This window comes from Onthophagus taurus, chromosome 7, assembly GCF_036711975.1.
Source record: "Onthophagus taurus isolate NC chromosome 7, IU_Otau_3.0, whole genome shotgun sequence".
Lineage (NCBI taxonomy): Eukaryota > Metazoa > Arthropoda > Insecta > Coleoptera > Scarabaeidae > Onthophagus > Onthophagus taurus.
The window spans coordinates 11,696,824-11,720,618 of record NC_091972.1 but is presented as its reverse complement, the minus strand read 5'-3'; the positions used below and the strand labels follow the sequence as shown (position 1 = coordinate 11,720,618).

Below are 23,795 nucleotides of genomic sequence, written 5' to 3'. Positions count from 1 at the left end.
GTATTGGGCAAAATCGGCAATTTTTCTTAAAATAGTTATTATAAGTTTCTTGAACCTTTTTAGTCGTCATTTATTTGTTTCTCAACTACCTGTTTGAATTTATTTATTATGATTTTTGCCAAACGTTGAATCAATTACATATGGTGTTTTAAGTTTTAACTAAAAATTATGTAATTTGTAAATATTTCTTTATAATTTATTTTTGTTGGAGCCATGTTTATTGGTGTATATAGAATTCTAAATTTAGATGTTATTTGACCAAGCACATTTTCTGAAACATGTTTATTTTTATATGTATATAATACATAATAAGTTTTAATTTATTGCAATTTTCCTAAGCTATTTTTGAAGTTCTTCCATATTCTTCGATTTATTTCTTGCATATATATTTTTACTTGATCTGTAAAATTTTATGATAAGTAGCAATTGTAATAAACGTATATAATGATTTTGAAACCATTCTCATGAGTTGAATACGAATAACACAACTAAAGTAAGAGCGGGGAATCAAGTAATGGATGCTATTGACATCGCCGAAGAAAGTAGACAGGGAGACAGTTTTAGCCTCTTTTTGTTTAATCTCCTGATGGATAAAATTATAGAGGAAGTAACATCCTTACATGTGTGTAGATACAACGACAACTTTACCACTTCAATCAAGTAAGCCACAAGCGCAAAGCAATATGCGAATAGACAAAAAAATTCGGATATACAAGACGTGTATACGACCGATAATGATATACGGAATAGAAGTGAGGACAGAAACAAACAAAACTAAGAGTGGCCGAGATGAAAACACGAAAACGAGAATGGACAGAGTGAGAAATTCGGATATTAGAGATCAATGCAACGTTCTGATATACTGAGATGGGGAAGCCAGTGGAAGAGACAATGGCATAATCACGTGAGGTGTATAAGCGATGATAGACTTCCGAAAATTGTGCTTGTAAATAACCCCCCCGGTTCAAGACCACCTGGGAGACCCCCAAAGAGATGGCATGACAGCTAGAAATCGAGATATCAGGAAATGGTTCAAAGGCAACGAAACTCAGAATTAACAGATCGACAGATCTCCAATAAGAAGAAATTGTAATCTAAACAAACATTTTAAGCTTACGAAAAATTTCAAAACACGACTATCACGAGTGATACAAGGTACTGTGTCTTTTATAATACACTAATCTTGATCATATTCAGTCGCATTAATGAGATCACTGACCAACACAATTTTAATATGCACATATCTAAACCCGATGAAAACCTAAGAACCTTAGAACTTATACCACCTTTTTCTCTTTTTAAGATATATTTTTATTATTATCGATCACCTTTTTACATATTTCATTTGTACCAAAATCAAAATTTGGCAGTGTTCCATAGTAGATCGCCAAAGACACCACATACAAATTGTGGAACACCTTCTTGGCAATTTCCGTGCCAATTTCTGGGCGTATAACTAAAATTTGGTCAAACTTCTTCCACTGGCACACTAATAACAGTGTTGCTCTTTTTCGTTTCCGGTTTCTTGTGGTCCCCTGGTACGATGTCCCTCTCCTCTTCGTGGTATGACGGAGCGACTCTGCCGCTTTGTATCGGTTGCTTCAAAAAGAAAATGATTAATAAAGAAATTTAGGAAAATTAAAATTTTACCCGTTCTTTTCTTGCTCGAACCCATTCGTGAGTAATAACACGATCAAGCGTCAATCTCAATGTAATATCCGGTTCCAAAATGTGTCTCACAATTGATTTCGCACTAGCGGAAATCGTGTCGCGTACTCGTGACCGGAAAACCCAATTTCTAGTCATTTGATCTTTGAGTAATTTTCGTAAATTTGAATCGTCGAACGGCATCGAAGCGTTCAACATGATGAATAAGATAATCCCTAAGGACCATACGTCTGATAGTTTAGGATTGTATGGGGTGCCGTTCACTACTTCTGGGGCGGCGTAAGCCGCCGAACCGCAATAAGTTTGACTAAGCACGCGGCGGCCTTCCCCGTCCACACAAAAACGTGCAAAACCGAAGTCTGCCAGTTTTACGTTGAATCTTCTCGAAAGCAAAATGTTTTCGCATTTTAAATCGCGATGAGCTATGTTCTTGTTATGTAGATATTGTAACCCGCTCGCCATCTGGCGGAACCACAATTTTGATTGTTGTTCTGGTACTACGCCGTTACGTTTTATAAAATCTAATAAATCGCCATTATCTGCATACCTATAATTTTGTTATTAAAATTTCTTACGTTTCAAAACTATATACACAATCATAAGGAATTTTAGCATAAACAGAAAAAAATCATAGATCTTATAATAAGGAAGTGCTATCAAAATAATGATAAAGCTCTTCTGTATCATACCTTATATGATTTATAAAAGTATTGATTTGATGTCTATCCAAACATGAAACTTACCTCATGAAAATGAAAACACGTGCACCTCTTTGGAGTATGCTATGTACCTGTATTATATGTGGATTTTCAATTTTGGTAAGAATATCGAGCTCCCTGGGGAAAAATTTTTCCAAGAAGTCCCTGGGTGCTTTCTCTTTATCGAAGATTTTGCATGCAAGACGCATCTTCTTGCTATTATTGGAGCCATCGACGTAGTCCGCCAGATGGACGGTTGCGTAAGAACCTTGGCCGATTTTCTTCCCAATCAGATATCCCCGTTGCTCGAGGGCGTTCACTTCGGAGTTGCGCGGACTTAACCTTGCCGAAGCCATAAGAAAAGCGAAATATCAAGACACCCCGGTCGATGTAGCATTTAAGTTAGAACGCGGGGCCTCTTCCGTCAAACCATCCTAACACGGTAATTTGCTCTTCAATAACCATATAAATCTAAATGTTAAAAATGAGTATACAAGAAATTTTAGAAATAGCCCAAAAATGGCAATTTTTTATGACAGAACACAAATATTTTGTCACCTATGGAAACTAGATTTTAGACTTTTTATTTGTCAGAAATATTATAACACATTTGACACATGTTTTAAAATCATTTTTCACACTCTTCATCGTTTTCCTTCGTCGCTTCAACTTGTTCCTCCTCCGGTTTATTCGCCTCTTCTTCCTCCACAGGTTCTTCAACGATAGGAATTGGCGCTTGACTTTTATCACCATCTTCATCCTCACTATCCGTATCGCGATCTTCGCCTGGATGAGACGAAATCAAACCTTCGTGCCCTTTTATTTGGCAATCACCAGGTTTCTCCCATTTCTTCTGAGTGTGGTAATAATCTTTCATCACCTTTACTTTTTCCATATAGTAATTATAAACAAAATTGGCCATTTGAGTCATATCTTGAATTTTAATTATGTTCGATGTTGGTATAACATTATTAAATCTTCCACTTGGATACATTTCATTTAAAACCATCTCTAGACATAATGGCCTTGACATTAACTATAACAAATTGATTCAGAAAAAATTATTTGTAATAAATTAATACATACAATTTGAAATGCTGGTGTTAATTCGAAACAATTTCTAAATAATGAGGTTCTGGCAAAAACATATAAACCCAATCGAGCTCGAGACATAGCAACAACCAAACGTCTAACATCTCTTAAATGACCGACGGCTTTTGTTCTTACCAACGACAATAAAATATAGTCATTTTGCTGTCCTTGATATTTATCAACAGTAGTTACTTTGTGTGGTCTTCCAATTAATGGATTTTCCGCGCATCTGGTATTAATCACATCTCGAATTAAGTGCTTCTGTCCGTTATACGTAGTGAGAATTGAGATTTTATTAGCGGGGTAACCAATTAAGCGCATAAACATAAAAACCGCAACGCAGTATTCCGCTTCGGCTAGATTCTAAAAAGAAATGTTATGTATTATTGTAATATTGAACAAAAATTGAATAGCGATATTACTTGGTAAAAATATGGCGACGGCTCTGATTCGCCAACATTGTTGAAATCTTGTACGTCGATCAATTGAAAATCATAACAAAAACCGGCGTTTGCTTGTTGATACTCTCTCCAATTTTGAACGTGAGATAAATTTCCTAGGTTTTTATATCTCCAGTTATATAAATTACAAATACTGTAAACATTGATGTACATATTTTTAGTTCAAGTAGCTTTTCAGTTATTTTTAGATTTAGGGAATGTAAGAAATGTGTTCTATTTATTCCTGCCCTCTAACAACAAAAACTTACCTTGGACGTGACCTTCCTTGACCATCCAAATCAACAGTTGGCACACCCAACCGTACTAGTCGTGTAAATAAGCTTTGTTCCATATTAGAGTATTTCTGGAAAGCCATATTTTTAATAACAGGTGGTAATTGATGATGATCTCCGATCATAATCCATCGTTTTAATCGATTAAAACCGTCCTGCGGGTTTTGTAGCAATAGAGGAATAAAAGTTTCGATTTCTAAAATTTGAGCCGACTCTTCCATTAAGATATTATCGTATTTAAATCCGATATCCACTAATTCTTTTCGTTTCAAAGCCGCGTGAGTACAAGTCATTGCGATTATTTTCGCTTCTTTCACTAAAAGATATTTAGATCGATCCAACCCGGAGCGTAACAATTCAAAAGCTCTAAATTCTTCAAGCTCATCAAAAATATGTTTAACATATCGAAAACAACTTTCGGCGATCGATAAATCATCGTCGAAAGATTTCCCTTTAAAAAGCGGTTGAGGTGCGTTTTGGAAAAACTTAGTAAATGGAAATTCTTGATGTAACGTTTCCAAAGAAATTTCTTTTGAGGAATTTTTCGATTTAACAACACTCTCGAAATGTTCCCATCTCGATAATACTTGGTACAAATAAAAATGTCCCGCAGTTTCGCACGTGTATGCAACGTCCCCTTTAACATCCAAAGATTCTTGTAATCTTTGCACTTCCATTAATAAATCTAATCGTTTCGCTAAAACGTAATTAACACGTCCGTATCTACTGAAATCTTTTTCCGTTTCTAATGCTTCTTCACCGTGACCCAAACGAAGCAAATGTCTCTCGTCTATATCCAATGCAACGATCTTTTCGAAAAGTTGATTTAAAGCTTGATTGGAATGTGTTACTATTAAAGTACGTTGGTTTGGGAAATTATGGTATAAATTTGAAATTATTTGAACGGCTACATCGGTTTTTCCAGTTCCTGGTGGACCAACAACTAATGTTAAACCAGGTTGCATACCGGATTTAATAGCTTCAATTTGAGTAGGAGTAAAAGCAATTGTATTTCTGGAAACAAAATTAATTTTTGAATAAGTCAGCTTGATATAACAACGCAAGTCTTAAGCTTATTATATGCTTTTTTTGTAAAAATTTTTGTTTAATATAGACTTAAATGTCAATTGTTACTGCGATATAACAATGATAGTATGTTTATTACTTATTTTGTGAAGATGTTATTATTTGATATTTTATTTTGAGATCATACTTTGTAAGCAAAGTGCAAGAGTGAGTGAGTCATATTAATTCTGAGACATGTGATATTTGAATTCATTTTTACATGTGATTTCGTTTAGTTTAATTGAACACAAATATTTGCAATGTCTACAACGTTGAGTCATCGAGAATATGCTGATGATAGTTGTTTATGGGAATTGCAACGGTAGCATAAAATCGTCCGGTTGGTGAGTACCAGTGTCGCTTTCCTTACAAAAAATGACAGATACATATTTATGCCACTTCAGTAATGGGTACATATACAGGTTGAGTTTTTTTACATGCTTAGTATGGAGATCTCGAAAACTAGCGGAGATAGAGAGACGATTAAATAGGGAAAGAATTGCAGTTTTATGAACTCAATTTAATGAGCTCTTTGTTTTTTGGATGAAATGCATGGCTAACTAGATATCTCGAAAAGAGCGTTTTTTTGTTATATCGTTCGATACCTGTGGCTCCGTTATTACTGATTTTAGGAAAAATGTGTAGGGTATTACATGTTTAATAAAACAGTCTAACTGATTTTTTTATTTAAGCTATAATTTTTGAGTTATGACACAAACTTGTAATTTTTCCAGTGGAAACCATAGCTGGCCATGACTTTATAAAAAAGACAACCATTCTAATGATATACCACTTGACATGGATATTTTTATTAATAAATTTTTTGCCATTTATTTTTTTAATTTGCAAACTTGGTTATGACAGCTTAAGGCAAACGTAAGTTTCCATGATTTCGTTCTGTTAGCTTATTATGTGGTGATGCCCCATTGCGTTAAAACCATTTAAGCAAATAACGTTCTGTAGGAGCAATTCATCCAACATACTATTGAACTCGGTATGTAGAAAGTGAAGATAACGATCTCCCTTTAACGTATCATAAAAAATGTGCGGACCAAGAATTCTTGAACAAACTACACCATACCAAAGATTAAATCCAAATTTAACTTGAGGTCTCCTCTCTTGAACATGATGCGGATTTTCCGGAAAATCACCGAAAAAATTACAGGTTTGTGTCATAACTCAAAAATTATTGCTTAAATAAAAAAATTAGTTAGACTGTTTTATTAAACACGTAATACCCTACAAATTTTTCCTTTACATATTTTTCCTAAAATCAATAATAACGGAGCCATAGGTATCGAACGATATAACAAAAAAACGGTTTTTATTAATTTTAAATATAATGAGCTGTAGTCTCGTCTGTTTTGATCACATCTGTTTTTTTGTTCAAGTTTCTATTGGTGTTAACATCAAAGTTACAAACTCTAAAAGATTACGCAGCTTTTGGAAAGCCATGGAAATTAACGAAAACATTTCAGTGATGTTTATTTAGGGGCTAGACAAGAAAATGTCTTTAAGTCTTGTAGAAGTTGCTCAGGCAGTGGTTTTGGTGGAAGATGGACGCAGCACTTGTTATGTTGCTCGTGTTCTTGGCGCAATACAGAGTACGGTACGTCGCGCCATTCAAAGATTTCGGCAGACTGGTACCTTCATCAGACGAATGGCCTGTACGTAGCCCTGATTTCAACCCCATACAACACATGTGGAATATGCTAGGGAGACGAGTTAGAGCCCATATACAAACGCTAGATGTCTCCGAATAGCGCTAGAAGAAGTGTGGAACCAGATTCTCTAAAATGAAATTCAAAACCTGATTCGAAGTATGCCTGAAGGGTGAGAGATACCATTGTTATTCACTATTGCTGAAATTGAAAATCGCCAAAATGGGGAAGGCACCTACAGAAATATTGGCAAAGGGTCGACCTTTCAAATAAAAAAAACCTTATACAAATCGAGCAATACGTTCAAAAGTTATTGCAGTTGGAAGTGGTCATCATTTTAGGCGATGCGTTTTTTATGCCGCTGAGTGTAGTTTATTTTCACTTTTACAGAAAATTTGAAAATCCAATACACAGGGTGCAACAAAATTCTGGAATAAAGCAAATAGCATAACCATTTTTGGTTTAAACAAATATATTCTTGTTAGGTTTTTTTTATATTAAAAATAGTCGATAGATGATATTAACTAAAAAAGTGACAAAAATAAATGTCTTTGCAACCAAAGCAATACCACAAACTTCTTAGAAATAAACAATGTATAGAAATTCCTGGATATATGCCCCTTAAGTGCCGCGTATAATGCGTAATGAATGGGTAGTAGTGTTTATATGAAACCAAATGTTTACTAGTATTATTTGACATAAATTTCCTCAAAAGTGTACTTTTAATCAATGAACCTTATTCAAATATTTGCAAAAAATGATTGGTAATCACTCAATATTTACCTTTTGGGTTCGTTGAATAAATAAGGTCCACGACTTGGAATTATGTGAGGTTCAACAATAATTTTTTTATTTTTTTCTTTACCTTCTCCTAAATCTTCAAAAGTCAATCTAAAAAAAGTTATATAAAAAAAAACTTTAAAAGACTCAAAAAGTATGTAAATATTACTTAAAAGGTCTAATTAATTTTTGAGGATTGTCCGTTTTAACTTTAATTTCATAATCGGGAAAACACGATCTTAAATGATCCATATCGATAAAGCTGTCATTAAAATCCATAGTTTCGATTTGATTGGCCATATTTTTATAATTAGCGGCGCTTGGATCTCCATAACCGAGAATGATGTCATGTAACCAGTCGGGGACAACGCATTCAGTGTTCATTAATTCCCTTATAGTTTCAAGAACAGCTTTAAAATTGTTTTCTTTCGGTTTTCTTCTTAATAAAATACTAAAACCTTTATAAAAAAATAAATAAATACAAATAACATCAACAAATTTAATTTTCTTACTTCCGTAAATATCTTCAATTCCCTCTTCGGTATGATCCATATCAATAAAATATTGATTACTATCTAACCAAACCCTATAAGTTCTTTGATCGCCAGGTAAAACAGGCCTAGGTTCGGGACTATCTTCAATAACCCTCCCATTACTATCTAACATCCCTTCAACTTCGCATCCCCGAACGCAATGAAGACCAACTTGTGGTATGAAAGATTCCTTATAATTATATTTAGTTCCGATTGGATTAGGCGGTTTTACACTGATCAAAAAACAAACGTCGTGTTTTCTCAAATTTTCCCATTCGGCTTTAATTTCCGGTCGAACAGCCAAATTCACTGTAACGTCAGCACGAACTCTCGAAGGTCTTTTTTCACCGATATTAGGTTTGGCAACTTCGACGACGGCAAAATTTAAAATTGGCTGAGCCATTCTTGCCCAACCACCCCAATAAATTGAACCATCTTCGGATTTCCACGGACATAAACGACTTACTGCGTCTTCAATGTCTTGTCTTATTTCATCTAAAAGGATTTAGTTATTAAATGACAATTTTAGAGTTAAAAATTAAATTTTTACATGTTGATTCTAAACGGAATAAATTAAAGTTTCTTAAAAGATAATCGTGTAATGTTAGAAATTGTAGATTAAGTTTAGGTAAAGCTAAACAACCCTCGCCTGAAAAATAAGCTGTCGGTACAATGTTCTCGTCCCAAATTATATCTTCTGTCGGATATAAAGGCATTTCGTTTAAAGTTTCAAGTTGTGAAGCTCGTTTTTCGTGCCTAGAAACCTAAAAATTGTTTGTGTTAAATATTTTTTGATCAAGAAACTTTTTATTTACCAAAAGCTCTCGTAAAAATTCCGTATCGAGTCTGCACCAAGAATAATCATTTTGTTGTTCTTTAGATGGTACCAAATGTAAATAAGTCGCAATTGCTCTTAAATTTTCTTCACTGTAATAGTTATTGCAATAAAATTGATCAAATTTTCTTATGAGTGCTACATACAAAGGGTGATTCTGTTAAATGGACAAACTGTTAAAAATTTTAAATATGAAATTCTCACTAAAAGTCATTCAATTTTCTGAAAGTCGGCGAGTTTTCCGCAGTGAAGTTTGAAACGAAACCACCCTTTTTTATACCGTGATATTTATAGATTATTTATATTTACCTTAATGAACTGAAATGTTTTAATAAATTTTCACGTTTATGTACACTGGCTACGTTTGCCAGAGCAAAGTTTCGTAACTCTGGAAATTTTGCAAAAACTGCTTTCTGAAAAATTAAAATCGAATTTATGATTACTTTAAAATTGTATAACTATATAAAATATGAATGTTTTTATTAATGTTAGTAAAAAATAAAAAATTGAAGAAGAAATATAAAAACATTTAAAGAAATGTAGAAACACATCAAATTGTTTTTGTGAACTTTGCTATTTTGCATTAAACTGCAACAAAATATGAAAACATCATTAATTAATACCAGCATTGATAGTAAATTTTTTTATTATCATCATATTTTATAATATAGCAATTCGTACTTACTCATTGTTATAAATACATTCACAACTATGTAAACATTCTTTATTGCAACTGTTTCTGAGAAAGCAAAAATACAAAGTTGTTTTGGAATTTTTTGTTAATTATTTTTTGCTATAAAATAAAAGTTTATTATTTCTAAGAAAATGAGAAATTAAGGGAAACAAACACAAATCAGGCAGTGTATGTTTTCAATTAAATTAATCCTTATAACACTATTTTTATACTTATATTTACTGACTATTAGTATCGCGGCCATAGATTCTTATTTAGGGCTCTTCATGACAGAAAGAAGATCGATTCGGATAACTGACAAAGGTGCAAAAGATATTTTACGACAGTGAAATTGAAAGCGAAGGTAATCAGAATGTTACTGTCAATTCAGATAACAGCGGTCTAGTTGATAATCTTAAAGCAGTGATACTGCTGATCGTAATGCTCAACAGTACATTTTTTACCTGTAAGTTTTTATCATTTTCTAACGTTATAAGTTACAAGCCACAAACATCACAAGCCATAAAAAAGGGGCTACAAGGTACACTAAGCAAAACATAGACACAATTTGTGGTAGTTTTTGCCTATGTTTTAAAGTCCAGTTTACTCCAGTTCACTGGACTAACGCAGATGGTTGCATGAAGAAGTATGGAAAAAGTTGGATGTTGGCGAATTTCTACGATTTGTTAGCTTGTTAATATTGGTAGGAGTTTACAAATTGCACATTTGAGTATCACACCGCGTGACCTTGGTCCAACTTGTATGCAGTGACCCTAAATATTTTAAAGACCAAATATTTTAACATTCACTCCTCCTCTATATAATACTACGTTGTATTCTCAGATGTTTGTACCATCAGTTTCAGTTTTTATGTCTTAAATTTGTGTCAAAGTTCATGCTTCCAGAGATGATTTGCCAATATCGCAACGACATGCAGCGTATTTTCTGGAAAATAGCCAACAAAGATTACTGTACTATGGTGGATTGCCAACGGGAAGTGAAAAAACACGCATAGTTAACGTGGGTGATTTAAAAAAAGTACAGTACCGCTGCTTGAAAAAAAGATTTTCCATATCATATGCATGGCTCATCATTTAGTTTGTCAAAACATATAAGGTCAAGACCATACAGGTCATGGTCATTGGCACTCCGTCCTCGGAGAGATCTTAAAGTGAAGATCATGTCAGGTCCTTCACTTCTATTTGCTGGTTGACGAAATTCCTTCAGTTATCTAAAGGTCAAGGTTACACCGTTTGACCTTGAGGTTTCTGAGGACAATTTTTAATTTAACATGACGTCCCAGAGTGGTTAAAAACCATTTGATAAGAGATTGTTGGAGATATTTTTTATATAACTCACCATGTTCAATTTTATCAAACTGGTTAGTTGTTTTTGCGGTTCAAATGGAAATCCAATGCGCTTTCAAAAACATTCATTTGTAAACTTGTTTTTATAACACGAACGAATTAAACCACGTTTGATAACTATGTATTATTTTATAGATATTTATAAACAAACAAAATAGAACAAATTTGTTGTATCAAAAAAAAAATTCTTTCAGTTATTTTTATATGAATAATCTTACATTAAAGCGAACTTATTGTTAGTTTTTGAACTTGAGTCGCCCCCTATTATCTCGATTAAAAAAAATTCGCAAACATACAATGTGTAAATTTATTAAGAAAATAAACAATCATAATCTAACTGATGGATAAAGTATTGTATTATGACGTTAATAGTAGTGTTAAGAAGCAAAACCACAAGTTGTAGAGATTTATCAGAACATTTTTAAAACATTCCTTTGTTATCTTGGGAGGCGTATCTACTCCCAAAGGAAAACAACGCTTTCATACAACACCCATCTGTTTGATTAATATTTATTATAATATAGCGAAATGAATGTTGAACTGTAAGTTATTGGTAAACAATCTTGAATCGATAACGTCATATAATAAATATGTATTCGCACGTGTATTTATACCAATGAGTCTTCATACTATACATATTTGGTATTCAAATGATTTTAGCAAAGCACTGGACATTAAAAGTTTTTTTTAAAGGTAAACCACTTCGTAAAAATTCAAATTGCTTACCTGTAATGATGTTATCCTCGAATAGTGTTGCATTGTCATGTCATGGTCGGTTAGAGGATCACCAGTTTCATCACTTATTTCAAATCTTGAGTAAAATTTCAACATATCGAGTAGCTTAAATCAAAAAAATATATATTAATGTGTTTTATATGAATCATAAAAATTTTTATTTTGGTTTAAGTATAATTCTAGAGTGATGTTAGGAATTTCACTGAAATTTTTACATTAATTCGAAATCGGACGTGTTAAATGACGCGATTATAACATTTTAGAAGCAGTACAAATTTCTCTGAACGGATGCAGTGACTAAAACATACAATCTCTCTAAACAGACATAAATCATCACAACATTCCAACACTTGATATAATTTTTACGCAAAAAATCGCTTGATGATATTCTTTGGTACAATTCGTTTAATAAAATCATCATGAACAAATTTTCCTCGGTTGTAAACTAAACCACTCAGTGCAGCAATTGCAACAAGTAATTGCGATGGAATTTGATCTGGACAAATGTTCCTTTTGTGCAGTTCATTCATTCAGAGGAACCGTTTAAAAATTAAGATTTCAAAGTAAAGTAATTTTCATTCAAAGTATGAATTTACGATTATAGTATTAACAATTTTCAGGGTTTTGTTATTTTTACCGAGATATCGTTGAACGTCAATCATTTTTATCGGTAATGATATTATTTTTTAAAACCAAATATTTTTTTAAAACTTAAAAATATGACCTCATCAATAAATTTCGTGCGCCAAAATATTTAAAATACTTCAAAACAACTCATGTGCGTTGTTTCTTGTGTGTCCTTGAAACCGGAAAAAACTATTAAAAAAAATCGTGTTTTTTAATATCACCAAAAAAAGCAGAATTAATCAAAAGTTTTATATCATATTTGCGAAAATATAATATTCGCGCTTATCATTTATATAATACAAAATATACTGAAGTATTTACAAAGTTGTAGTCCCCAGCTCTGGATATATTATTAAAACAGTTCTCGCTTCTCGTTTAGCGTAGTCGGGCAACAGACTTTGTGTAATCCAGTTCATTGTGCCATATTTTTCTCTAAAAGAAATAGCTATAAACGTGCGATGAAGAACATAAATAAGTTAATTTAATTATTGTGTATTTTTGTTTAATTAATTTATAAGTATATCATTATAATATGGATTAAGTGTGCTAGAAGTTGATATAAACAATTTTTTAAGGTAAAAAGTTAACTAATACCATTTTAAATAAATAGCTTGTAATATGAAAGTTCTTTAGATAGACACTGATGATGGTTTAATGTAGTGAGAAACCTGCATATTTATACATTAGAATGTTATCAGATTTTCCAGATAAATCATTTATATTATTTACAATACAGATTGTTTAAACAATGTTTTTTATTCTAAGAAGTGGGTGAGCAATATTTCTACCTACATTCGTAAATTATCCTTGTATACATCATCTAATTAAATAAATTACCACACGTTTGTATAAATCGGTTACTCATTATTAATAAACATTCCAGTATATATTTTGTGAAATTACAGAAAAATAAATTAAATTCCAATTTTTTAGAGCCGCAAAAATGATTTGCACTTCAGTCATTATCCTCGTTGTATTTATTTCATCTGCAAAGAGTTTCCCAAAATGTTGCGAAGAAGATAATTATGTACTCAACGGTTCTTGCATAGATGGATCGAAGCTTAATATTGAAGATTCAAAATGCAAATTTACATTTACGTTATCAAATGATGAGTATATTGTTACTGAAAATAATTCTCTTCTATTACTCAGTTTTGATGATCTGTTATATCACAGCGATCAGTAAGCATTTCTTTAAAGCACTATATATTGGTAATATAACAAGTTTTGATTGTTGTAGCTATTGTATAACAAAAAAATATGGAACAATTACCGACATAGCTGTTGTTTGCGAAACCGATTTACTATCTAATGAAGAACACCATATTTTAAGACCAGTGTGCGGATTAATTTCAGTGTTATTTATGCTTTTAACGATATTGGTTTATATTACGCTGCCTCAATTACGAGATTTACAAGTAAGTGTTTAAATTGTATATTTAAAACATACAGTTTTGTTTTCTTTTTAGGGAAAATGTATACTCCACACCTTAGCTGGTTTAGCAACAGCGTTTCTTTCTTTAGCTATATTACAGATTAGTCCAATCGCTAATAACTCCACTTGTATTTTTATGGCATTCCTGACATATGCTTCGTTCCTTTTAGCATTTTTTTGGCTTAACGTGGTTGCATTCAACGTATGGAAAAATATCGTGTAAGTTAATATGTATTAGAAAAATAAGGAAATAAGTATGAAAAATGTCTGTAAGCTTATTTAATTAATCATTTTTTTATGTCTATAACAGTTTAAAAATAGGCACTACTTACTTTGGTACTAAATTAAAATTCGAGTAGGGAATACTTGAGAATGTCTTGATGGCATTTTATCACTGGTTAACTAGGCTCCATACGTAATTCATTTAACGTGTATTCTACCTCAAATACAAAGAAAATCGAAATTTGTTTTGTAAAATAACTCTTCGTTCATAATTTTAAAGTTGGTCAAGATCATTTCAATTTTTTAAAGTTCTATTTTTAAAATTCATAAACAACTTTAAAGATATCTTACGTGTATACTTATAAAGCAGTGAAAGACTGGTACAAATTTTATTTTAAATGCAACACTTTTCCTAAAATATCTTTAAGGCCCATTTTTACCATCTCTTGATAAATTTATTCGATAGATAAATTGGCACTCTTAGCCAATGAGAGCGTTTAAAACCGCTGTAACCATGGTAATTATCTATCGGTTAAATTTATCAAGAGGTGGTAAAAGTGGGCCTAAGGTCCATTACTACCATCTTTTTTTGATCTTATAGATAAACCCATCTGCTAGCCTATCAGAGCGCGTAAAATAGCACTAACCGTGGTAATAATCCCTTAGATAGCTTAACCAGAAGATGGTAGTAACGAGCCTATGTAAAGTATCGTCATTTTCATATAAACTGGAGTGCTAAATAAGCATAAATAAATAAAGCTTTTTAATGACGAGAAACAATAAATTTGAACCAAAAAACGCAAGAAAATAAACTTCTGCTTAATTGCGCAAGAACCATTTATCACTGCACAACGTAGGAAAAACATGTTGAAGTTGCGAAATTAGATATCTAAATAAGCATAAATAAATAAAGTTTTGTAGTGACAAGAAACAATAAATATGTACCAAAAACGCAAGAAAACAAACTTCTGCTTAATTGCGCAAGAACCATTTATCACTGCACAACGTAGGAAGAACATGTTGAAGTTGCGAAATTAGATCTCTTTCATTTAACGTGATCTCTATTTTTTCAATACTTCGTCAACGTGAATCTATCTCTCTGATAATGTACTTAATCTCTCTAATGTATTCCAACGAAACTCAGTGATTTTCTTCGCTTGATACTTATCGGCAGTTAACTTCAAGAAATGTAATATAATCTCTTTCACAAACAAAGTGATCATCTCCAATTACATTCTCAGTAGTATTTTTACGCATAATATTACTTAGATTAACGACCCGAGAGTCACATTGTATGTAAATTTAAGTATGATACCCATGTTAATGCTTGTTGTAGTGAGTTAACGATAATTGACTTCATCATGACATTCACAGCGTTCAAATTTTTTCAGCAGTTCTAGAATCGGCAACATCAAACCTACATTAGAAGATATTATACTAAATTAAAAAAATCTAAATTGTTTTAGTTCCCAATACTGATTCATATTTGTAAGGTATTCTTCAACTTCCTATCATTTCCTCAACACCATTTCTGAGGTGATACCTTAACATATATAAAAAGATATAATCACATATAAAAGTCTTAAAAGAGAACAATACATATATTTTCTCGTTAATGTTGGTTTATAACCGATTAGTAATGGACCCAGTATTTATTAATGTATAAATAGAAATTATTTAAATCTTTAATATGCATCGAATAAAAATGTCACCTTGTGTTGAATTTAAAGTGTATAGATAGGATGTGCCAAAAATGTTTTCCTTCAAATCAGTTTAAATATAAAAGTTGTAAAAAAAAATACGATAACAAGAACCAAAAATAATATTCGGCACACTTAAATTTGATTTTAAGATTAAATAAAAATAGCTAAATTTAGGGAATGTTTTAGTAAACCGAATATGTTAAATAAGAACGACGACTTCTGGCACATGATTTACTGTGTTTATGCTTACGGAATGACGTTGGTATTTGTAATAACAACCCTGTCCGCACATCACGTTGAAGGCGATCACATTCGACCTCGTTTTGGAGAAGGAAGTTGTTTTTTCAATGGTAATTAAATTGTTCAAGTTTTTTCTTTGTCTTCATTCTTAACAACTTAGTTCAATTTTATAGGAGAAACAGCTACTTGGGCTTACTTTTATGGACCAATAACAATCTTATTAATAATCAACTTCATACTTTTTATGTATTCTTGCGCGGTTCTTTGGGGTGGCAAGCAACAACTAAGCACGCAAAATATTCGAGGAGCAAAATATCGTTGTTTAATGACGATGAAATTGTTTTTAATCATGGGTTTATTATGGATTTTTGAGGTTATTTCATATGCGACGCAAGATAAACATGAAATTTTAAACAAATTATGGTAAATTAAAAAATTTAATTAAATTTATTAATTAAACATTACGTTTTTAGGGCTGTTACGGATTACATCAACACAATACAAGGAATTTTAATATTTTTGTTGTTGGTTGTTTTTAGAAAAAGAGCTTTAAGAGGATTAGCAAGTAAATATTCTTGTTTTGGGAAATTTACACGATCATGGCAAACGTTAGATGATGAAGAATGTGTTGAAGAAGAGGAAGATTCAAAAGGATTAAACGTAACAATATAAAAGAATCTCATTTATCAATTTGTTTATATGTTTAATAATTTTTAATGTCTAAATGTTTACAGATTTTCTAACTAGTCAATTAAAATAAGTACTTAACCTTGAATAATAACTATGTATATTATTTTCCTTTTCATGGAAATAAATGTTAAACAAAAATTATTCTTTTTAATACGACGAAGAATTAAGTCTCGATATATCTTTTTCAACGAAGAATATTGTTTAGCGGGCCATATGAATGAATTATTATGAAGTATTAAAAAGAGATTTACTACAATTTTTCCTAACCCATCAACATTCCTGAAAACAGATTAAATACGAAGTTCGGATTGTAATTTATAGATCTCAACGAACTTCACTTTGAAAAACTTTATATGGTCATCTTCTAAAAATATTGTTTATCTAGGTATATTGTGAGGTTAATAAATTAAGTTAAAATAGAAAAAAAGGTAAACGCATTTTTTAATTTCTCAAAAACACACTTCTATTATCTTCCATATATTCTATTGAAGATGATATTATCTCTCAATCATTAAGAATAGGCCAAACATTTTGCGTCAATTTACTTGAAAACAATATCTAATAAGTGTTCTTATAAAACAAGTAATTACTCTAAGTGCTTGTGCGTAGTATCTTGATTAAATTTAAAGACGATGACAAAAACGTCGCCGAATTGTATTCGTAATATACTTATGACGAATATATCGGTGTTGTACGTCAGGGAATAAGCTTTTCTATGATATGATAGTGTTTGGTTTTGCATTGAGTCGAAATTCGAAGGTGTTATGAAGTATTAACACATTTGTTAAAAAATGTTTAATCACACTTGTACAAAGACTATTGATGAAGAAAAAGTACATAATATTCTCAGCAGTCATACCTCGATATTTGAAAAATGGTTAAGTGTTAGGTATGTGTTACGCTATACTTATTTGTCTAGGATTCTGAGAAGAATTCAATATTATGTAATATATAGGTGTTTATATAGGTTGTATGACTTTCTGAATAACCTGCTTAGTTATGTTTTATATGTTGTAACCGATTTAAAAAAATCCTGAAACTTTTGTGCATAACATGTATCTTTTTTAAATAATCAACCATTCTATATCGGTCACTCTGTAGATGCTTAGTGTCTTTTGTAGAAATTCCTCAGAATCTAAATGGCTGTGAATGTTACACTTTACGCTTAAGGTGATTTAAGAAGATTGGGTTATTACTCTAAGCCAGGTAAGTAATAACACTAGTTCCTTTACCAAGAGTCTATGAGAAGATGGGATGAACGGCAGAATGAATTAGGTTTTGGAAAAATTTACAAACCTTTTATGGAAACAACCTAGTTTGTTCAGAATAAATGCTAAGAATTTTTAGATCAATTTAATCAAATTGCAAAACCATAATCAATATTAATTTGGATAATTTAAGCCATGTTTTGATGTTAGTCAATATAAAAATGTTAAAAAGGTCACACGAGTTATTTAAAAACATGAAAAGATGCCGTTTTGCAATGGATATTGTGTGGGTCAATTTTTAAAACTGTTTCAAAATCACTAAATTTTTGACAAATCTACATTAACAATAGCCAATGAATTGATAAGAGACGCTTGTGCGTCACGCAATTTTCTATTTGCCTTTATCGGAGAGCGCTCTCAATTGAACCGGATTTAGTTATAAACTTATATTGGAAAATTTTTTATTTCCCCACAAGAAGAAAACAAAATGTTAATTAAGTTAATATTTGATAATGATTGCATACAAAAAACATTTAAATTAAGAAAATTATCCAATAAAGCATAACGCTTTATTTTAGAGTATGACGCTTAACTTTTTTGTTGCTTTTCTTCTAGAAAAAAAGAACCGTTTTGAAATACCGCACATGCGCAGTAAACTACATTTTTTCTGTCTACGTTTTTAGCACAAACAGTAAGTTTAAAAACGAGTAATTTCATCCACTTGTTTGTAAAAACTATAAATATATGGTTTTCCAGCGAAATGAAACAATTAAAACGCAAATAGCGAACAATATTGTGATAAAGCTTATATTTAGTAACAAGTGAGTAACGGAAAACAAAAGAAGATGTACTCCTAACCTCACTTTTAAAAACTTTAATGTTTCTTGAATTAAAATATTCCGTCCAAAACAATTTTTCTTACAATGAATCTCTTAAGAAAACTCTTTTTCGTTTCTCTTATTACTGGTATTTTTCAAACTATTTATTCATATAGAGACGAATCTAAATTAAAAATTAATAAATGTTGTGAAGAGTACGAAGTGTATTATTCTAGTGTTTGTACTCACATTAGGTCAGTGAATACAACAATTTGGGATCCACAATTACATGATTTTATGTAAGATTTTATTTATTATGTAATAACAAGATTAATATTTTAATTAATATAATTAATATTTTGGTGTAGTTTTGTTACTGGAAAACCGGATTGTGGTTTTGGGAAAATCTGGTCAATTTTTAACAATAACTCAACAGATGTATTGAAATTGCAACCAGATGGCTCACTTAGTCATCTTTTGTATCATGAAGCACCAAAGACTTTTGATGAGGACATTTTTGTTAGGATGCATGATAATCCTATTGTTCATAATTATCCACAAGGGAAGTATTGCATGGATAAGGTAAGATAAAATGTTTAAGAATTCTAAAAAAGATTTAATATTATTTTTTAAAAAGAGAATTGAAGGTAATATAAAAAGTGAATTTGCTTTGGTATGTATTGAAGATCAAATTCATTGGACAACAACAGAATTTATGATGAGAAACATTGCAAATCCAATAACACATGCTATTTCAATAATTTGTTTACTTTTTATTGCAATAATTTATTTTATAATGCCCACATTAAAGGATTTAGTGGGTAATATTATAACAACAATGTGTATGTGCCTTATTGTGAGCCAATCTGCTGATATGGCAAGATTACTAACAGTATTTACAAGCCATATTAGTATTATTATAACAGGTCAGTTAAACAATATAGGTGTTTTATAATTACAATAATTTTTTTTAGAAACTTTTTGTTATGTAAGTTTGCTTGGTACATTTTTTTGGCTAAACAGTTTAGCTTATTATATTTGGAAAACATTTCGGTAAGTTTAGCACATATAAAATTAAAATGGTATTATAAAACGGTTTTTTTTGGTATAGTTCAAAAAACGTTTTCTTAAGAATAACTGATGGTCGAAAATATTGCTATTATTCAGTGTATGCTTGGTCATGCACAATTTTAATGGGATTTGTAGCTATGTTTGCCCATTACACATTGGATTATCCAGCAGAACAAACTTTAAAAACGTTTGAAGAACAAGAATCAATTGGATCTTTAGGAATAATAATCTTTTTCATGCCCATCGCCTTCACTGTAATCGCTAATATATTCTTTTTTGCAACCACAATGAAAATTATAAACAGAATGAATACTTATGGAAGAATACATCATAAATTAAAACATAGGTAATGTAATAAATTCTATTTATTTGGCCTACTTTTACCATCCTCTTGATAAAGTATCTAGGTAGGGTTTCCCAATCTGTTTTTTTTTCAAGTCTGCCCTGATTATAAACAATAAATTTATTCATATGCCCACCTTTAATTTTTTCATACAAAAATTTTTCTTTAATTTTTATTTCTGTTGATACAACAAAAAATAATGTCTGCCCTGCTTGGAGTTTTTGGCAGAAGTAACCTTGGTCGACTTCGAAGACGTCGGCCGTCATAAGTATTGTTTATGATACTTGGGGCGGCCGACGTCTTCAAAATCGACGGAGATTATTTCTATCATAAACTTCAAGTAGAGTGTACTTGGATGAGTTGGGTTGGAGGAGGGCATAAAAATATTGCTTATAATAATCCTGCTTGAAGTTTAAGGCAAAGATAATCACGGCCGACTTCAAAGACGTCGGCCGCTCCAAGTATTGTTCGTGATATAAGAAGTAATCTCATCCCAATCTAACTCAATCCAACCAAGTCTGACCTTCTTGAAGTTTATAGTAAAAGTAATTTCGGCCAACTTCGAAGACATCGGCCGCTATAAGTATTGTTCGTGATACTTAGGGCGGCCGACGTCTTCGAAGTTGGCCGAGATTACTTCTACCGTAAACTTCAAGCAGAGTGCACTTGGATGTGTTGGGTTAGGTTGGGTTGGGTTGGAGGAGGGCGTAATAATTTTGCTTATAATAACCCTGCTTGAAGTTAAAGGTAGAGATAATCTCATCCCAATCTAACCAACCAACTAAACCAAGTTTATGGTAAAAGTAATATCAGTCGACTTCGAAGATGTCGGCCGCTATACGTATTCTTCATGATACTTGGGGCGGCCTACGTCTTCGAAGTCGGCCGAGATTACTTCTACCATAGACTTCAAGGAAGGTAGACTTGGTTGGATTGGCTTAGGTTAGGATGAGATTACTTCTTATATCAGAAATAAGTACATCAGTAGAGTTGATATAAGAAATAATCTCGGCCGTCTTTGAAGATGGTTTAATTATGCGTTTTCATCTTTATATTCCCCCTAGGTTGGGAAATCCTGATCTAGGGTTTTAAGCGCTCTCATTAGCTAAGAACTGGATTTATCTACCAGATAAATTTATCAAGAGATGGTAATAGCTTTAATAAGTTAATTTAATTATTTGTTTATAGTTTCAGAATGTTTCTTTTACTATTTCTGACATTAACAATAACATGGATATTCTTTTTGATGTCATTTTCTAAATATGACGGTTTGATTTATTGCCACATTGCCATTAATGCATTTCAAGGACCTCTATTTGTGTATATTTGCATTTATAATCAAAAACACGTTTTACATCAAATAAAAAAGACGTGTTGCGGCCCATGTTGTACTTGCTGTCAATACTCCCAAGAACCTGAATGTGATTGGGGAGATGAAATGTCCGCTATAAATACTGGTTCTTATTAAATTTTTAAGGGAATTTCACGAAAATTCTATAAATCCTATTTTTGTGTACTTATTTATATTAATTTTAAGATTGTAGCACCAACCAAATGTATTAGATTGTGACTTTTGCAGCCTTTTCTATTGTCTTTTTTGATATTTATATGATTGAATTTTTTTAATATCTATAAAATTTATATCTTTTTATATTCTATATTGTACTTAAAACTGTCTTTTTATTGTGAATAAATTTTTTATTAAAAGAAATCTTACCTGTCTAAATAAATGTCCTTCATCTCTATGAACCAAATTGGATAATTGACAACGCACCACCAAGTGGCAATCGTCCAAAACGGTATTAAAAAATCTTCTTGTTGGTAAAAGCGCTTCTAAATCAGTTACTAATTCCAAAAATCTTTCGCAATAATGAACCTTATCAGGGCCAATATTCCCTTCTAATGGGATACTCTCCAAAACATTAATAAATTTTAACATTAATTTATGCAAAAATAATCTTTCCCATGTTAATTGCTCAATTTGATCGGGTTTATCTTTCTTTTGAATTGCCCGCCAGTACTTTTTCCACTTTGGACACAACTTAAATTCATACTCGCGGCGATCAGGTTGTAAAGACATCCACATTGATAACGAAACCAATTTTTTAACTTGATCTCTACAAATTGATTCTTCCATACTGTTGAAACAATGGTTCAAAAAAACCAAAAGCGCTGTTTGCTCTTTAATCGTAATTAATAATTCATCATCTTCTAAACAAAATTTCATAACTTGTTGAAAAAAATTTGGAAAATATTGGGTGTTTTTCTTAAACGGTTGCCAGGCTTGGACTCGTTCACGAAACTTTTCATTTAACATAATTACAATTGACATTATGTGAGCTGGCGATGACCCTGGCTTATAATTTGGCCATAAATAGTTTTCTAAGTATTGACTAAATTCCAATACCATGATACGACGTACAGAAAAACTAAGAAATAATTTTAATTACAATATAAATTAAATTTTAAATTAACTTTCTTCTTACTTGCTTCCGCGGATATCTTGCAGGTAAATATCTTCAATAACATTCGGATTGAAATCAACATGATTATCAAGAGTATGTGGGGCCCAGTATTTATCAGCAAGCTAAAAACGATAATACATATTAGAATGCTTAGGTTATGTTTACATTAAAGTGAGGTTAGGAATTAATATTCCTTGTTTACCTGTGTTATATGATCCGCATTAATTTGTTCTACAGTAGGGGCGACAAGTTTAACGGGAACGTTTTCATCTGCAGTCATTTTTAGAGCTTAGTTAGTTTTTAATATTTAAAACATAAATGTTTAAATTTTTCGCACTAACATCGTTTTGGAACATCAAACTGTGTTTCACCTTACAGGAATCTGTAATATGAACTTAAAAATATTTTATTTATGTATAATTATTAATTTATTTAGTTTGTAATTGCCTTAATATGAATGAGAAACTGGTTTTTGTGAGAAAATTCAACTTTATAGTAGTAATAATAGAATTTGGCTATTACATGAAATAATTACAGAAAACTGTATTTTTAAATTAGAAATCGTTTGAATTTTGAATCGTATTTTGGGGTTCACTTAAAAATTGGATTTGTATATTTTATGAGTGTTTATTTCTCATATGCAGGGACACACTGTATATATTATAAGAGAACAGGATTTTACACGTCTTACTAGTATAAGACATCTACAAAAATTCTAGAACATTTTGGACCTTTCTTACCACTTCTTATATCGTTTTCAACTTCTTCAACGCACATCGATAATTTGAGTGTTAAAGTATCAATTTATCAAGCAGCTACAAGCATTAATGTAGCAAATAAAGCATCTAAACAGCTAATATTCCACCCGGCTAAGCTCAAAACCAACGTTTGATAAGCATAGATAACGTGACAATAATTTCCCAAATCGTATGAGAAAGAAATAGGCAAATAAAACTACACACATAATATCCCATATACATATTTGGAAAAAGAAATGAAGACAAATAAAATAAAAAATTGTTACCAAAAAATCTAATACAACATCTGTAGAAATTTTCATAATAAATATTACTCACGTTGTTTCAAAACGTGTATTTAGGAACAATTTTAACTAAATAGCACGTTTTGAATAA

General features: G+C 31.4%; 4 protein-coding genes across 7 annotated transcripts; 2 read left to right on the top strand and 2 right to left on the bottom strand.

The window, feature by feature from the left end:
- Positions 1 to 1,287: 1,287 nt before the first annotated feature.
- LOC111420886 (Testis-specific serine/threonine kinase) lies at positions 1,288 to 2,914 on the bottom strand. The gene is made up of 3 exons (XM_023053937.2): positions 2,412 to 2,914; positions 1,651 to 2,215; positions 1,288 to 1,599 (listed from the first exon to the last, which is right to left on the bottom strand). Exons 1-3 carry the CDS (start codon positions 2,720 to 2,722, stop codon positions 1,468 to 1,470), a joined length of 1,008 nt encoding a protein of 335 aa, XP_022909705.1. The 5' UTR covers positions 2,723 to 2,914; the 3' UTR covers positions 1,288 to 1,467.
- Positions 2,915 to 2,934: 20 nt separating this feature from the next.
- On the bottom strand, positions 2,935 to 23,031 carry LOC111420879 (RNA helicase aquarius). Of its 2 annotated transcripts, XM_023053927.2 has the most exons (14): positions 22,865 to 23,031; positions 22,684 to 22,784; positions 21,915 to 22,626; positions 11,832 to 11,945; positions 9,375 to 9,478; positions 9,046 to 9,157; positions 8,781 to 8,994; positions 8,210 to 8,725; positions 7,867 to 8,155; positions 7,701 to 7,808; positions 4,168 to 5,205; positions 3,881 to 4,052; positions 3,453 to 3,821; positions 2,935 to 3,402 (listed from the first exon to the last, which is right to left on the bottom strand). In XM_023053927.2, the coding sequence occupies exons 1-14, from the start codon at positions 22,940 to 22,942 to the stop codon at positions 2,995 to 2,997; spliced, it is 4,335 nt and encodes a 1,444-aa protein (XP_022909695.2). In that variant the 5' UTR covers positions 22,943 to 23,031; the 3' UTR covers positions 2,935 to 2,994. The 2 variants fall into 2 exon arrangements, with proteins under 2 accessions (XP_022909695.2, XP_022909696.2); XM_023053928.2 differs by lacking the exons at positions 21,915 to 22,626; positions 22,684 to 22,784; positions 22,865 to 23,031 and adding an exon at positions 14,235 to 14,363.
- Positions 12,842 to 16,848, top strand: LOC111420883 (G-protein coupled receptor Mth2-like). 3 transcript variants are annotated; one of them, XM_071197292.1, is made up of 7 exons: positions 12,842 to 13,042; positions 13,401 to 13,649; positions 13,708 to 13,885; positions 13,937 to 14,121; positions 16,002 to 16,177; positions 16,241 to 16,490; positions 16,541 to 16,848. In XM_071197292.1, exons 2-7 carry the CDS (start codon positions 13,411 to 13,413, stop codon positions 16,737 to 16,739), a joined length of 1,227 nt encoding a protein of 408 aa, XP_071053393.1. In that variant the 5' UTR covers positions 12,842 to 13,042; positions 13,401 to 13,410; the 3' UTR covers positions 16,740 to 16,848. The 3 variants fall into 3 exon arrangements, with proteins under 3 accessions (XP_071053393.1, XP_071053391.1, XP_071053392.1); XM_071197290.1 differs by lacking the exon at positions 12,842 to 13,042 and adding an exon at positions 13,159 to 13,238; XM_071197291.1 differs by lacking the exon at positions 12,842 to 13,042 and adding an exon at positions 13,201 to 13,238 and having other exon boundaries at positions 16,014 to 16,177.
- On the top strand, positions 18,568 to 21,908 carry LOC111420882 (G-protein coupled receptor Mth-like 5). The gene is made up of 7 exons (XM_023053932.2): positions 18,568 to 18,656; positions 18,722 to 19,082; positions 19,152 to 19,365; positions 19,421 to 19,709; positions 19,758 to 19,836; positions 19,895 to 20,200; positions 21,386 to 21,908. Exons 2-7 carry the CDS (start codon positions 18,889 to 18,891, stop codon positions 21,663 to 21,665), a joined length of 1,362 nt encoding a protein of 453 aa, XP_022909700.2. The 5' UTR covers positions 18,568 to 18,656; positions 18,722 to 18,888; the 3' UTR covers positions 21,666 to 21,908.
- Positions 23,032 to 23,795: the final 764 nt, after the last annotated feature.